Source organism: Podarcis melisellensis, assembly GCF_964234715.1.
Source record: "Podarcis melisellensis genome assembly, chromosome: Z".
Classification (NCBI taxonomy): domain Eukaryota; kingdom Metazoa; phylum Chordata; class Lepidosauria; order Squamata; family Lacertidae; genus Podarcis; species Podarcis melisellensis.
The window spans coordinates 11,924,769-11,938,945 of record NC_138547.1 but is presented as its reverse complement, the minus strand read 5'-3'; the positions used below and the strand labels follow the sequence as shown (position 1 = coordinate 11,938,945).

At 43.7% G+C, this 14,177-nt stretch overlaps 1 protein-coding gene across 11 annotated transcripts in view; it reads left to right on the top strand.

Moving 5' to 3' along the window:
* The window catches only part of PBX3 (PBX homeobox 3), a 234,997-nt gene that overhangs the window by 196,888 nt on the left and 23,932 nt on the right, over positions 1-14,177 (top strand). For all 11 annotated transcript variants that reach the window (XM_081896537.1, XM_081896542.1, XM_081896540.1 and 8 more), the window contains 2 exons: positions 4,097-4,287; positions 6,609-6,744. In XM_081896537.1, the coding sequence (XP_081752663.1) occupies positions 4,097-4,287; positions 6,609-6,744 (327 nt within the window). The remainder of the gene's footprint in view (positions 1-4,096; positions 4,288-6,608; positions 6,745-14,177) is intronic.

Here is a 14,177-nt window from a genome sequence, read left to right as displayed (position 1 = left end):
AAATATAGAAGAGGGAGATCCAATCAGGATGACAAGGCCAGAATGAAACTATGAGATGTAAATGGGGCATTTATACCCAGTTGGGGCCAGGGTGATCTTCCCCTGCTGATGTTCTTGCTTGGGTAGAAGTGGTGAAGCTACCTACTGGCCCTTAATTCTCTGTCCTTCCCCCTGCAGTCCAAAAGCAACAGAGTGACTTTATCCACTTTCTTAACTTTAGAGTGATGAAGACTGTAACAAGAGCTCTTCTGGATTAGACCATCAGTCCATCCAGTCTAGCATCCTGTGTTTCCCACAGTGACTAACCAAGTGCCTCCACAAGGCCCATGAACATCAGGGCAACAGCATCCCCCAGCTTCCACTTCCCAGAAAGTAGCTAGTCTCTTATTGTTTCCCAAGCATCTCACAACTGAAGCTCACTTTTTCTCCAGGTTAAAACTGGACGCAAACTTCACTCTTGCACCTGAAAAAGTTTGAGTAATCATTACACTGTCCTTTGTTGTCAATGTTAATTGCTGTTTGGAAGATGGATAGGAAGAAAGGAAGCTCAGGACAGTTACTTGTAAAGAAATGCAACAGACCACATATAAGACTGGGCCATTCTGTGGGGTCATTGCATCAAGAGTGATTACAAAACCTTATAACACCCCCTTATCAGTGGCTCAGTAGAAAGAAGCAAGGCTGGAGTAGCCAAACAGCCTCCTCCTGGGACAGGTAAACCTGCTGCATTTGTGGACTAGTCACAATTGAATTAACATTTATCATGCTGGGTGTAGAGATGCAGTGGGAATAAAATTTACAAACCAATGGAGGCTGATTGGAAGACAGCAGGGCCTGAGCAGGGAATCCTAAAGAGATGCTGCAGGCAACAGGTCCTCTGTGGGTGCATACTTTGGGCTTACAGGAGCTTTTGATAATGTATGGTTTTGTTTTGTTTTGTTTTGTTTTCCAGCAAATATTTTGGTATAAGCTCTGCAAATAACTTATTTGGTCCAAATAAGATAAAAGGATAGTAACAAGAGGGCTGGGGATAGCAACTCTTCTTGTAAAGACTGCCTGACATTAATTGCATGATTACAATTATGTATTACTTTTACATTTTAAATAACAGCTGTTGGGTGTGTGGGGCAGCATCATTTGGGACCGTGGTTTAACCCTCCCACTATAAACAATGCCCCCCACCTGGAAGCTGCTATTCGAGAAACTTTCATTGGCACTACTAGTAGCTTATCTTCCAGAGTGAGTAATAGCTTCCAGAAGAAAGGAATCTTTTTATCAGGACTATTAAGGAAGAAATGGTTCGAGTCCAGTCCCTATCCTGTTTACACACATCCATAGCTGCTATGTAAATTATAAAAACAGATTAATGACAATCATGCAATTAAAATCTTGCTTAGTTTGATCCTGAAAGGCAGTGGGCACGTTAAATCTTGAGGAAGGAAAATGGAGAATGAGGTGGTAGTTCTGTAGCTTTCAGATATGTGAAATATTCTATCAGCAGGACAGATGTTGGATCCAAGGAGCATTTGGAGATTATGTGGTGGTGATACCTTTTATCAGGACACCTTGTTGGTGGAAGCTTAAGAGCTGATCACACAGTTCCTGTGGAGCTCTGTGGAGAGAACTTTGCAGAGACTGAAAACCCATACCTTTTATTAGGGTTGGCTGAGGGGCAAGAGTGTTAAGCATAATATAAGAGCTTTCAAGTTACATAGAACATAGGGCTAGGGCAAACATCTTTTTTATTCAGGGAATTCTGGGGAAAAGAAAATAATAGTCACCAGCTGATCAGAACTGTGAAGGAAAACTACCTGAATTTGGAGGCAGCAGGTTGCGGATGAGATTGCCCCCTTTTTGCACATTTACTGGGGGGTGGGACTTAAAAGGAGCTCTTTTGCAGCCCTGAGCAGCTGGTGGCTGCCGTTTGCTCCCTGTGTATGGGGTGTTAGGGGAGAGGTAGTACCTCTGGCAGGCAACATGTCATGCTCCTGGGTAGTTTGTCCACCTTTGGTTCCCCCTGCACTCAGTTCTCACCTGAGTGTCTCCTAGAAGCTGTCAGCATGTGACAGCAGGCACACTCCCAGAATGGCTTTGACTGGCCAGCTAAGGGCAGCCAAGGGGTCTCAAACCTTCAGTGAGTTAGGGACTTCCCTGCATGCAAAGACAGGCTCCAGCAGATTGAGCAGATGAGACCAATAGTGGGCCTAACAGTCAAAAAAGGTGGTTTCTGCATGTGCTGTAGAAGGAAGTGAGGGGCTGATGGGGTATGTCAACCTGGGAAGGCAGCCCATATAGAAGAAGGAAAACTCTGATCCTGAACCTCTGCTACCTTTTGGCTATAGTCATTTGTAAGAAAGGCTTCGAGAGTAAACCCCGAGGAAAGATCTGTACCTGCTGCCTTGTGGGCCATCTTTGGGAGAAGAAAAGGCTAAGGAGTAAACCCTACACAAATCCAGAGTGGAGTCCCTAAGATGGTTGGATGGTATCTGGTACGCCTCCTTCCAGCAACTCCTGCAGCCAAGCTGGTGCCAAATGTATTGCTCTGCTTTCTTTTGGACCACATCAGTGAAGCTGAGAAGGGAGGTCTTGTCATTTGGGAAGCCCAGGACCCTCATACACACTGCCCTGGCTTGCTCCCCAGTGAGGTTACTTTAGTGCTGATAACACAGTGAAAACGGCACAGGAGGCAGCAGTTACGAGTTACTGGTCCCTGCAGCCACAGCAAACGCTGTGATTTCTCCAGCGGTTTTACTCCATAGTCTCTTGAGACAGACAGGTACCAACAACACCCTGAATTTCCTATTCCCCCAAATGCAATGGAGCTCCAGTGAGCTTCCCCTTGAAAATTGTGTACCCACAAAACTGAAGTCCCCCTGAACCCCAATTTATTTTCAGGTCATAAAATGGGAGGGGGAGATTTTATCTCAGCACTTTCTTCAACTGATATGTTAAAATTAAAAATTGGGGGGGGGGGAGAAATTGTGAGAGGGGATGGTGCCGATGTGCCAGGGAAGAGCTTGTGGTATGCTAGCTGTTAAGCTGATCAGTTTGGCAGGTGAAGCCAAATCCACATATTTATATATTTGGCACATTTATATCCTCTATCTTCTATCATAGAACTCAGGGCAGCATACATAGGGTTCACAGATATCTCCCAACCAGGCCCCCAACCTGCTTATCTTCTTTAGGTTGCTGCATTTTGTGCCCACACCTCAGAACATGTCTCTTGGCCTCTGTGCCCTCCAGGTGTTTTGCACTACAACCCCCATGATCACTGATCATTGGCCATTATAGCTGAGGCTGATGGGAGTTGTAGTCCAAAACATCTGGAGGGCACCAGGTTGCAGAAGGATTCCCTGGGTTATATCCCTCTTCCATACCTAGTATATGAGGGCAGATACATTCTGAATGCCCTTCTCTATTTCAAAGTCTCATAGTCTTAGCTAAAGCCTACCATCAAATACCTGTTTTGTTTCTCCCTTTTTCCTCTAGTAAAATCACCACCAAACATCAGCTTTGTCACTTCCCCATTACTACTGCTGAAAATGTCTCTGAACAGATATTACTAGCCAAGCTTGATGGTTTCCCAGAACCAGGGGACTTATAAATCTGCTCAGACTATTCCATCCTAGAATCCACCAGGGAACCAAAGGTCACTAGGAGACTGCACGCCCTGTCTCCCAGGAAGAACATCATGGCAAGGGGAAGAACCTGAACCCATCAATGCATTGGTCACTGAAAGTGCAGCTGCTCCAATGCTTGCTTTCCTCTTCCCTCCCAATTTCTTTTTCATTTTATATTGTGTCTATCAGATTGTGAGCCTGTGGGCAATAATTGTCTTGTTTTTAATCTCTGTACAGTGCTTAGACAATTGCCAGTGCTTTACTAAGAGTTAAAATTAATAATAATAATAATAAATGCTAATTGATAATGTAGTTAATTGATAATAAAGAAAAACAACCAGCTGTCTTAAGGCTGGGTACATGGAAAATTTGTAAACATTTTCTTCTTGTTGAGATCAGGATGTGATATGACTTTGCTAAAACCTGTAACTGTCCCTGTAACTTTGCCCCTGTAACTGTCCCTTCCTTCTTAGGCTTGTAATGAATTTACCACACACGTGATGAACCTTCTTCGAGAGCAAAGTCGGACACGCCCCATTTCTCCAAAGGAAATAGAGAGGATGGTAGGCATCATCCATCGGAAGTTCAGCTCCATCCAGATGCAGCTTAAACAAAGCACTTGTGAAGCTGTCATGATATTGAGATCACGGTTCCTTGATGCCAGGTAGGTCACAAGACTCTATGATTTTCTTGTCTTGATTTGTTGGTGACTTGTCCAATGCTATAGGATTTGACACTTCTTTACAGCCAGTGGGTTGTAGCTAATGTTAGTCTTACTCAGAGTGGATCCACTGAAATTAGGGAACCCTCAGCTAAGCCCCCTGGATGAACTGTGTGTGCCATTGGCTGCAAGAGCCAACTTTTATGACCAGCTGAACTGCTCCTGGCAGGACAGGAATTTATATATGAATCCTTGCTGCGTACAGGAATTCCCAAATGAAAGGACAGAAAAGACGTGGTTATTCTAGGAGGGGCAGAAGTTCGTGGCCAATTATTTAGTACTTGGAGGCAAACTTCCATGCTGATTGGGTGCAGACAGATGTAACAGTTTAACACTAGTCATGTTGGTTCTTCAGTCATGGTGTGATCCTAGCTTCTCAGCTTGCCTTACACGGACTGACACATACCAGCCAATCACCAAGTCTCACCCGTTCTCTCATGTTTTGCATGGGCCGCTGGTTGGTTGCAAGGCCTTTTTGGTAGTAAAGCTCATTGCCAACCTCTCCTTATACAGCATGCCTGACAGCACTTTAAGAACTCCGCAGTGACATTTTGGTTATGCAAATGGGTGCACCCCTAACTGGTGTGGCAATGAAAAAGGTTGCTGCCACTTGGAAAGGGAACAGCTGCACCTTTCAGAAGCATATTTTGCAAACAGTTCCTCTCAAAGAACAGAAAGCCTAGACAAAATAAGTGGAAGTGGAGTAATGAGAGAAACACGGCTCCAGGGAGAGCGGTAGAATGCCGGGGGATAAGCACACCATGATACTGATGGGCTGTAGCATGCCAGATGGAAGCTCCCTATGGAGTAGCCGTCCTATCGTGGTAGTTTGATTGTGGCAAGCCTGGAGGGGGAATGGAGCTTGGAGGGAAAACACTTACAGGGAGTTTTCTAAAGGGAGGGGGAGAAAAGACTTCACAGAATTTTCTTTTTAAGAACTGAGTTTTATTGAAGAGATCTGTAATGATAATTATGGCTAGGAAATGAATATGCATAACTACTCCGTCTTCAGTATCACACCAGTAAACTGAACAATTAAACCCTGCTCAATACTTCTTGGCCAACACTTCCTTCTGGTTCACATCTATTCCAAAATGAAATAAATTTTGCTGCCTGAACCAGAGCCCAAATATTTGCCCCCACCCCTAACTAGGGTTCTTGCTGCATCATTGAGATACCAGCAGTAGCGGTGGAAGGGGAAGGGGGCACCATAGGCTGCAGGGCGCCCTCCAGCAGGTGGACCCAGCACTGCCTGCAAATGCAGCGCAAGGTGACCAGGGTGAGATGGCGCACTGCCTGCAGGGTGCCTCAGCCACCCACCTCCCAACCAGCCTCAGCTGCCCTCCAGCAGGCCCAGCACTGCCCCCAAAAGCAGCACTGGGCACACCGCTGACGCGGCGTGAGCCAGCCGGCAGAGCATTGCAGCTGCTGCATCCCTTCCAGCCACAAGTGGGTCCAGTGCTGTCGGAAAAAGCAGTGTGGGGTGCTTCATCAGGTGGGCACCTGGAAGGGGCACCTGGGATAAGCGTGGCTGGTATGTGCTGGCCTGCAGGTTTCCCTCCCGAGTCCCGGGCAGTCTCCCAGCAGTGCACCCCACAATGTTTTTTCTGACAGTGCTGGGATGGCACACACCAGCTTCTTCCCTCCTGGTGTGGGGGCTGCACTCGCATAACATACCCCCAGGTGCTGCCGCGGATTGCTACGCCGGCTTCTGCCTTCATCTGCTCCCTTCTCATGGGAGCAGCCCATTTTCAGGTGTTGTGGCAGTGCTTGTCTAACAGCACCTGGAGGGCCACAAGTTGCTTCACCCTTGCCCTAGAGGAAAAGAGGCAGATGGAGATGCAGATGAAGTCAGAGTACCTTGTACAATGTTAGGATTTCCCACACCACCCAAAATGTGTGTCTCATTAATATCTAGATAACACACTATAAATAAGTTTATCAGTAATCTGAAATCTTGGTTTGCACATCTTTGAACTTCTAAGAGCAACAGGTAAGTGGGATCTGGACCTTTGATGGAGAGAGATGGGCAAATTAATTCTTCCATAGATAAGCAATTGCTCCTCTTCTATCAGTTACTAGCCTCTCACATCAACCCTGATAAGAGCCAAGGTTTGGTTTGAATAAGTGGTGAAGCATCAATTTCAGCTAGCAAATGTTAGAGAAAAGTCTGCTTTCCATATTTATATCCTAGCTAACTTTCAGTAATCAAGTCTCACAGCTGTAATATATTTCTTTCCTTGCTTTCTTTCCTCTTTTTGCAGGCGGAAAAGGCGTAACTTCAGTAAACAAGCCACAGAAATCTTGAACGAGTATTTTTACTCTCACCTCAGCAATCCCTACCCCAGTGAAGAAGCCAAAGAAGAGCTGGCAAAGAAATGCAGCATTACAGTATCACAGGTGGGCTGGGGTTTCCACCAAGCGGCTTGAAAGCAGGTTTTTTGCTATGGGAAGAGCCTTTGTCTCTCTTTCTTTCCTAAAATAACAACAGCCTTCCTTCCTGAGACTGGTAGAGCTGAGTACCATTAAGGAGGAATTCTTGAAATTGGCCTGTCTATCCCCCAAGTGGTGTCAATTAACTACAAATGAATGACAAGCCAATTGAAAAGTGTTTTGGAAAACTAAAAAGTGATGCTTCAAGTGATTGATTTATTTCACTTATATCCCACCCTTCATCAATTGCATGATTCTAGGGTGGGCTACACCACAATAAAATGCATAAAAATGCAATCAAAAACATTTGCAGCAAATAATCTAGAACTCGATTATCAAGTTAGTCCTCAGCAGAAATTGCAGCAACAGCAGCAGCAGCACATCAAAACAGTTCCCAACAAAAGGGAAAATAAAATATATTTAATTGGCATTGAAAGGTGGCAAGTGATGGTGCCAATCATAACACTGGAGGGAGGGAATTCCACTCACAGGCCGTGTCACAATGAAGCTCTTGGCAGGAGCATGAGGAGGGTTTCTGTTGCAGCTCTTAATGCACAGTCAGGGCCACTGTAGAGAGTTGTGCCCCTTTGTGTATTTAGACCTCAAGACATTAGTAATGGCTTCTTACTGAGCTGAGCTGTTATTCTTTCCCAATGATTCTGGAGATGCCATTCTGGAGATCAGAGATTAAACTGGAAGCCATCTACAGTCATACCTTGGGTTACGAACGCAGCAGGTTGTGTGTTTTCGGGTTGCGGGCCGGGCTGAACCCTGAAGTACCAGAACGAGTTACTTCCGTGTTTCAGCAGAAGCACATGGCAGAAGCACAAAATGACGTCATGCACAGAAGTGGTGCTTCAGGCTGCAAACGCTGCGGGTTGCGAACGTGCCTCCTGCACGGATCTCATTTGCAACCAGAGGGATGACTGTACTGCGGTCCCTCTTCTTTCAGAGTCAATGAAAGATGCAGGGTGTGGGACGTAATGGTGGAAGTGACATCTGTCAGCTTCTGATTTTTAACTTCCAGGAGTCACATTGTAGCCAGCACAATGAGATCCTTGAGTGGGTTGGAGTGGGGTGTATTTACAGGCTTCGTGGTCAGCTGGTAGAAGTCATTTCATCATGGGTGAATATTGCCCAAATTTTGGAGGTTTGCTAAACCTTTGCAGGTGGAATGAGCAAGTCCCTTGGCTTTTAATTCAGAACAGAGTTAGGAAACTTGTGCCATGCCAGATGTTGTTGTCTTCCGTTCCCCATCATTTCTTGGCCAATGATCATGCTAGCTGGGGTGATGGGAGCTGAGGTCTGGCAACACCTGGAAGGCTACAGGTTACCTGTCTCTGATTTATAAGTGCTCTTGATTGTTTTCTTGCAGCAAAAGTGCCCAAGAGGACATATAGTTGTTTGAAAATAGCAGCTTTCAAAAATCAACAACAAAAATCAACTACCCAAGTACCTATAGATCAATCTTTTAATGCCTGAGAGAATAAAAAATATTCACTCTACCTATTCATTTCACCAGTAAGGTAGGGTAGCTGGGCCTTGCTGCATAGTTAGTCTCAAAGCTGCAGTGCCACCACTGAGAAGGCCAAGCCTTGGGCCCTGCTGTGGCCTGTGCAAGCAGTTTCAGTGCACTTTGGGATGGTGCAGTCGCAGGCACACAAAAGATCAAGTTTTCAGTTATCCTAATTATGTATTTATTTCATTTCATTTACATCCCACCTTTTTCTCCAAGCAGCTTAACGTGGCATGCATGTTCCTTCCACCTCTGTTTAATCTTCACAACAAACCTGTTAGGTTGAGAGGCAGTGACCGCTCTAAGGTCACCCAGTGCGTTTCATGCCCTAGTGGGGATTTGAACCGTGGTCTCCCATGTCCTGATCCGACACTCTTAACTACTCTTCACGGTTCTATAATACAAAATCTTTACCTGATACTATCTATTGTAGAAGGCAACTAAGACATTTAATAAATAAATAATAATAAGTAATTACCTGTCAATCAGATTGCTCAACATTAAACATTGAATCAGTAAGACGAAATGTATTTTTGGGTCAATTTTCCTGCAATTGGCCAAAGCCTACACAAAGCCTCTTACTCATAGCCAATCAGAATGCAGCCCTTTGGTAACAGTTCAATGACAGCTGTTTGTGCTGTAGCAATAAAAGTCTAGTAGACAAAACGACTGAGGCACTTGGTACATTAGAAGTGTCACAGGCTTAAAATACTGCAGCGGGATCTGTGTCTCCTGTCTCAGATGAGATGACTTAGCTGTGGGGAGAGTTTTAGATTTCTATTCATGCCCAAACATACAGCTTAACGTCTAAGGGCTCTAAAGGCATCACAGTTGTCTTTAATGTGAACTGCATGCTGCACCAGCAATGTTTGGAAAGAAAGAAAAAAGCAAATCTCCCAGCACCACAAACATGGAACTTTGATTCTGCATCTTTCTGGTGGTTGTGTATGGAAATAGAGCATAAAGTGGTGAAGGATGCATTTCTAATGTTGATGTTTTCAGCTTTAACAAATTTACAAATGCACCATGCTGAGTAACAAAAATAAATACTTATACACTCCAATTTATCACTATTGGTTCATGATATTTAATTTTAACAAAAACATTGGAAATGTACTGACATTTCAGTTTAGAAGTGTCAGAGTATTAGTACCATTTTCACTACTCCTGTGGACTCTCTTTTAGCCTTTCACTGTCTCTGTCTTTCTGACTCAGTCAGAATTTGCCCTTGTGACATTCTCCCAGAGGGCAGTTGGGGGCCAGTCCATAGTTGCAAAAAGCCACATGAATATGAAGTAACTATTTTTTGTTTCCATTGTTAGTATTTATAATAATAGTATGTCACATTTCATTTGGAGAAGAAAAACATAGCTGCAGTTATTGCTTGTTAATAATAATAAAAAATCAATTGGAGTTTTTGTGTGGAGATCTGTTAACAGCCCACATACTCTGATTTTCAATGTGGCTCCTTTAAATGAATGTGGTGAAAGGTAAGAAGCTGCATTATACCAAATCAGACCTTTGGTCTAGCTAAAAAAATACTGTGCACTTTGGCTGACAGTGACTCTCTAGGGTCTCCAGTAGAGGTCTGAGGTTTTCCTACTACTTGATCCTTTTAAAATGGAGATGCCAGAGATATATCCAAGAGCCTTGTGCATGAGAAACCTGCATTGTGCTACTCGTCCACAGGCACTCCCAAGGCAATCACCATATTACTCAGCTTGTGAACTTTCTTCGGGGAATCTGGCCAGTTCTGGGCTGCCTAGATTTTTGGTCTGACCAAACATGGCTGTTCTTCAGTTTATAGTAGGCTTCCTCAACCTTGGCTCTCCAGATGCTTTTGGTCTTTGCAACTTCTGTTCTTTCAGATTGATTAGCAGCCCAACTTTAGCGTGTAAGAAATAAGAGACGATGTGGGGTTTGGCTAATGCAGCTCTTGCCAATCTGGTGCACTCCAGATGTTTTGGACCACAACTCCCATTAGTCTCAGCCAGCACAGCTGTTGCATTCCAAAAGATCAGGAGGGCACTAGGTTGACAAAGGCTGGGCTAATAAATCTCTGGTGCAATTGTGGCAGATTCAAGCAGTAGTGCTTGTGGCATTGTCCTTGGAGAAACAAATTGCCCTTCATGAGGTAGTCATTCTTGGCTTTGACCCATGTACCGAATGGAAATTTCTAGTATAAAACTATCAACCTCATAAACAAAGGCAATGGAAGTCCTTTAAAGGGCTGTTCTGGAGCTTTCTGAGATAAGATATTACATGCAGAGAAGTCCTAAATGCATGCATCCTAGAGTGTTATATAATTGCTCAGTATGAATTTCTGCTGTTGCTGTTTGCTTTTTATTAATATTTGTTGTTACTATTGGTAACAGCTATGAAGCAGACAAGGTGCTTGTGGTACAGGCATTTCACCTTTTACAACTTCCTTCAACAGCAGACATAAAATGAACCTTCACCTCCTTGTTTTCCCTGCCCCCAAACACAGTAATTAAGAAAGTTTCCAGGAAAGAAACATTGCCTTGCAGAGGCCTGCAGAAAGCTTTTTGTTCTTCTCTAAATGTTCATCTCTTCTCGTTTCACACTCAGTCATTATATCCTCTTTTCCGCACAACTCCACAGCTGCCGCCTGCTGCTGCTCCACCAAGTTTTTGTTGTCCTGGGGGCAAGAGATGGATGCACGCTTCTCCTCACTCCCCCACCCCAATCCTCATTCTTGTCTCTCAGCAGAAACTTAGGAAGCCTTGCTTAGCAGGGTATGCTGCAATTTGCCCTTTGGCTGTTTCATTCATACAATCACAGAACTGAAATAGTCAGGCCCAGAGTCCTCTGTAGAACTGGGAGTGTGTTGGGGTGTGTGTGCTGAAGAAACCCCCCTCTCCCTGCACAAACAGGAGCCTCCTGTCTTGGCTCAATTGGACAAGCTAAACAGCCCCAGGGTGTGTTGTTTCCACTCCACTTACTTTGCGCTCCTAAAGCTTTCTCTGAGTCTCAGGCCTTCTGGCTGATGGGAGAACTTGTGCCGATAGACACTAATTAGAATTTAAAAGCGTGATTCATGTATGATATGATTTTTTTTTATTTTTTTTTAAAAGAAAAAGGCCTTCTCAAATGAATCAGAGTTACATGCTAGAAAGGAACAAACTATTTGAGCCTGATTAAACTCTGCAAGAGCCAATGCTCCTTTGTAATCGTAGATGGGACTCCTTTTTTATTGAACAGAAAGGCTGTGTGTTTGGTGATTCATAGACACCCACACCTTATTTTGGAGACCCTGGCAGGCTGCTGCCAGTCGGAGCTGAGCTTAAAAATAATTTGATCTAGCATCTCTGAGGAATACAAAAAAATTCTATCCCCAGTATCAAATACATACTGGGGAGAGCCTGTTTACTGTTTGTGGTTTCCATGGCCTACTTCTTCCTCTTTCTGCTGCTCCCAGTTTTCCTGAGTTTAGGAAGCGTTTGTGGTTTCACTTAGCATTAAGCTGCAGAGAGCAGATGGATGGAGTCTGTTTGGATACACACATATAAAATAATACACAGATCAGACTTTTCAAGAACCATATTAAGCCAAACGTATTTATTAAAATGAGTATCAAACACAATTTCATTTTAATATCATGGGAGATGCAGTATTAGGGAGGAGGGAATTTCTCCCATACAGAGCATTGTTGTCCATAATTTAGATCTTTCTGCTCTGCGTGTGTTTGTGAGAGAGGAGGAAGTATCATGTCCTTCCTGGTTATTGCGGCTGCAACTGTGTGAAGTTTCTCTAGCCGTTTCTGGGAGACCCCCTATGAAAGAGCAGAGCACTTCTTTGCTAATACATTCATACCTCGGGTTACAGATGCTTCAGGTTGTGTGTTTTCTGGTTATGGATTCGCCGAAACCTGGAAGTACTGGAACGGGTTACTTCTGGGTTTCGGCGCACACGCTCACGCAGAAATGCTAAATCGCGCTTTGCGCATGCGCAGAAGCGGCGAGTTGCAACCCTTGCATGCGCAGACACAGAGCTGCAGGTTGCAGACGCTGCGGGTTGCAAATGTGGCTCCCGCACGGATCACGTTCGCAACCCGAGCGCCCACTGTAATGTAACATGGCTTCAAGCACAAGTATGGGTGTGGAGGGGGGAGGAGTTAGGCAGCTATGTTAAGTTAAATATTTGAAACTTTTATAAAGAGGGAGCTGGCATTCTGTTTTGTGTGTGTGTGTGTGTGTGTGTGTGTTCTATTTCAGGGATTTTAACCCTACTTTGCAGCAAGGTGTGAGGGCAGCTTACCAAGAATCAAAATAACAGTGGCAAATTTTTATGCTTTGTAACCCATTTAAGAAGCCTGTTTTGAGATTATGCAATTAATTATTTAATTAACAATAAACAATGAAATTAAAGAAAAATAAAACAAAGCTGCAGAGACAAAACAACTCATATTTAAAAAACAAAGCAAACAAAACACAAAAAAGCAGAAAGGGGCAGAAATTACATCAAGGTAGGTGGCAGGCCACCTGTCCTGGGGAGAATTTACAATCAAGGGCACTGTCACCGAGAAGGACCTTTCCCTTGTAACCACCCTCCATGCTTCGGCTACAGAAGGCACTTTGAAAAGGGCCTCTATTGAAAATCTTAGTATGCAAGCAGGCATTTGTGGAGGCCAGTAGGCCTTCAGGTGAGGAGAGCAGACCAGGGAGCAAAAGATTGGAGTTGGTCCTCTTCTCCCCACACCCTTCCAGGACCTGGGCATTCTTTTTTGTTTGTTTGTTTAAAAGCCACTTAATATTTAAAAGTATTTTGAGTTCTCTACAAAAGCACAACATAAAAGCAATAAAACAGTATCATGGAAATGGACCCCAACTTAAAAAACACTTTAAAAAGACCAGAAATGCAACTCCACTTTTCCAAATTTCATAATCTGTTAACATTTAACTAGGAGCAGGGCATAAAGCATGCACTGCAGATAAACACGGAGAAGTGCAACAAGAAATTTTGCCTGCAGTTTGTGGTCCATAAATTTGCAGTCTTCCCCTGCTTTTTTATTTTTAATAATGATGCTTCAGTGATCCCCATCGCTGTCTCAGATCAAATGTTTTTCTTTTCTGCAAGTAATAGTCCTTGTCAGGGAGGATAATCGGAGCCACAACCTCCCTACAGTTGTGCATCTTGATGATTTAAGTAATAATTTATTGCCTTTTTTATTTAACATTGTAATTAACATGATAAATAAGTGCAAGGGTATTGTTTGAAATGTAATATACAGTTAAGCCCAATTAATTAATTGGCCTTCAGTGATTGGGAGCCGAATGATGTTCTTTTTTAATGTGGGGATAGTTTGTTTTAATGAAAAATGTGCTACTAAATAGGTTTATCTTGTACACACTGGCTTGTGCTCACACACACACAAACTAAACTAACTTTTAACACATGAAGGAACTGAGAGAGATGTGAAGATAATAGTTCCCAGAATGATTTGTAGATGAGTCAAACATTTAGAATACTTCTGGAATTATTTTATCTTCTGTTTGTTTTCTTAAAGCAGTAGCTTTCAAACTGTTTTCTACACTTCTTTGGATACTGTTCAGTGATTCCTCATTGATAACATGTGTAATGGCAGATAGGTTTTCTGAAGGACAGCTGACAACTGGCACCAGTCTCTCACTGCATTATGGAGCCTTGGATGTGTTCCAAGGCATATTCTTTAGTTTACGGCAAGGGTGGCCAACTCCCAAGAGACTGCGATCTACTCACAGAGTTAAAAACTGGCAGTGATCTACCCCCTTTTTGGAGTTTCAGGTCAAAGTTGTTGAGTTTTTTCAGGGAGGAGGTAAAATGTTGAGCTTTTTTTAGGGGAGCAAAACAGTTGTTCAGCTTCTTTGGGGGGAGCCAATGATCT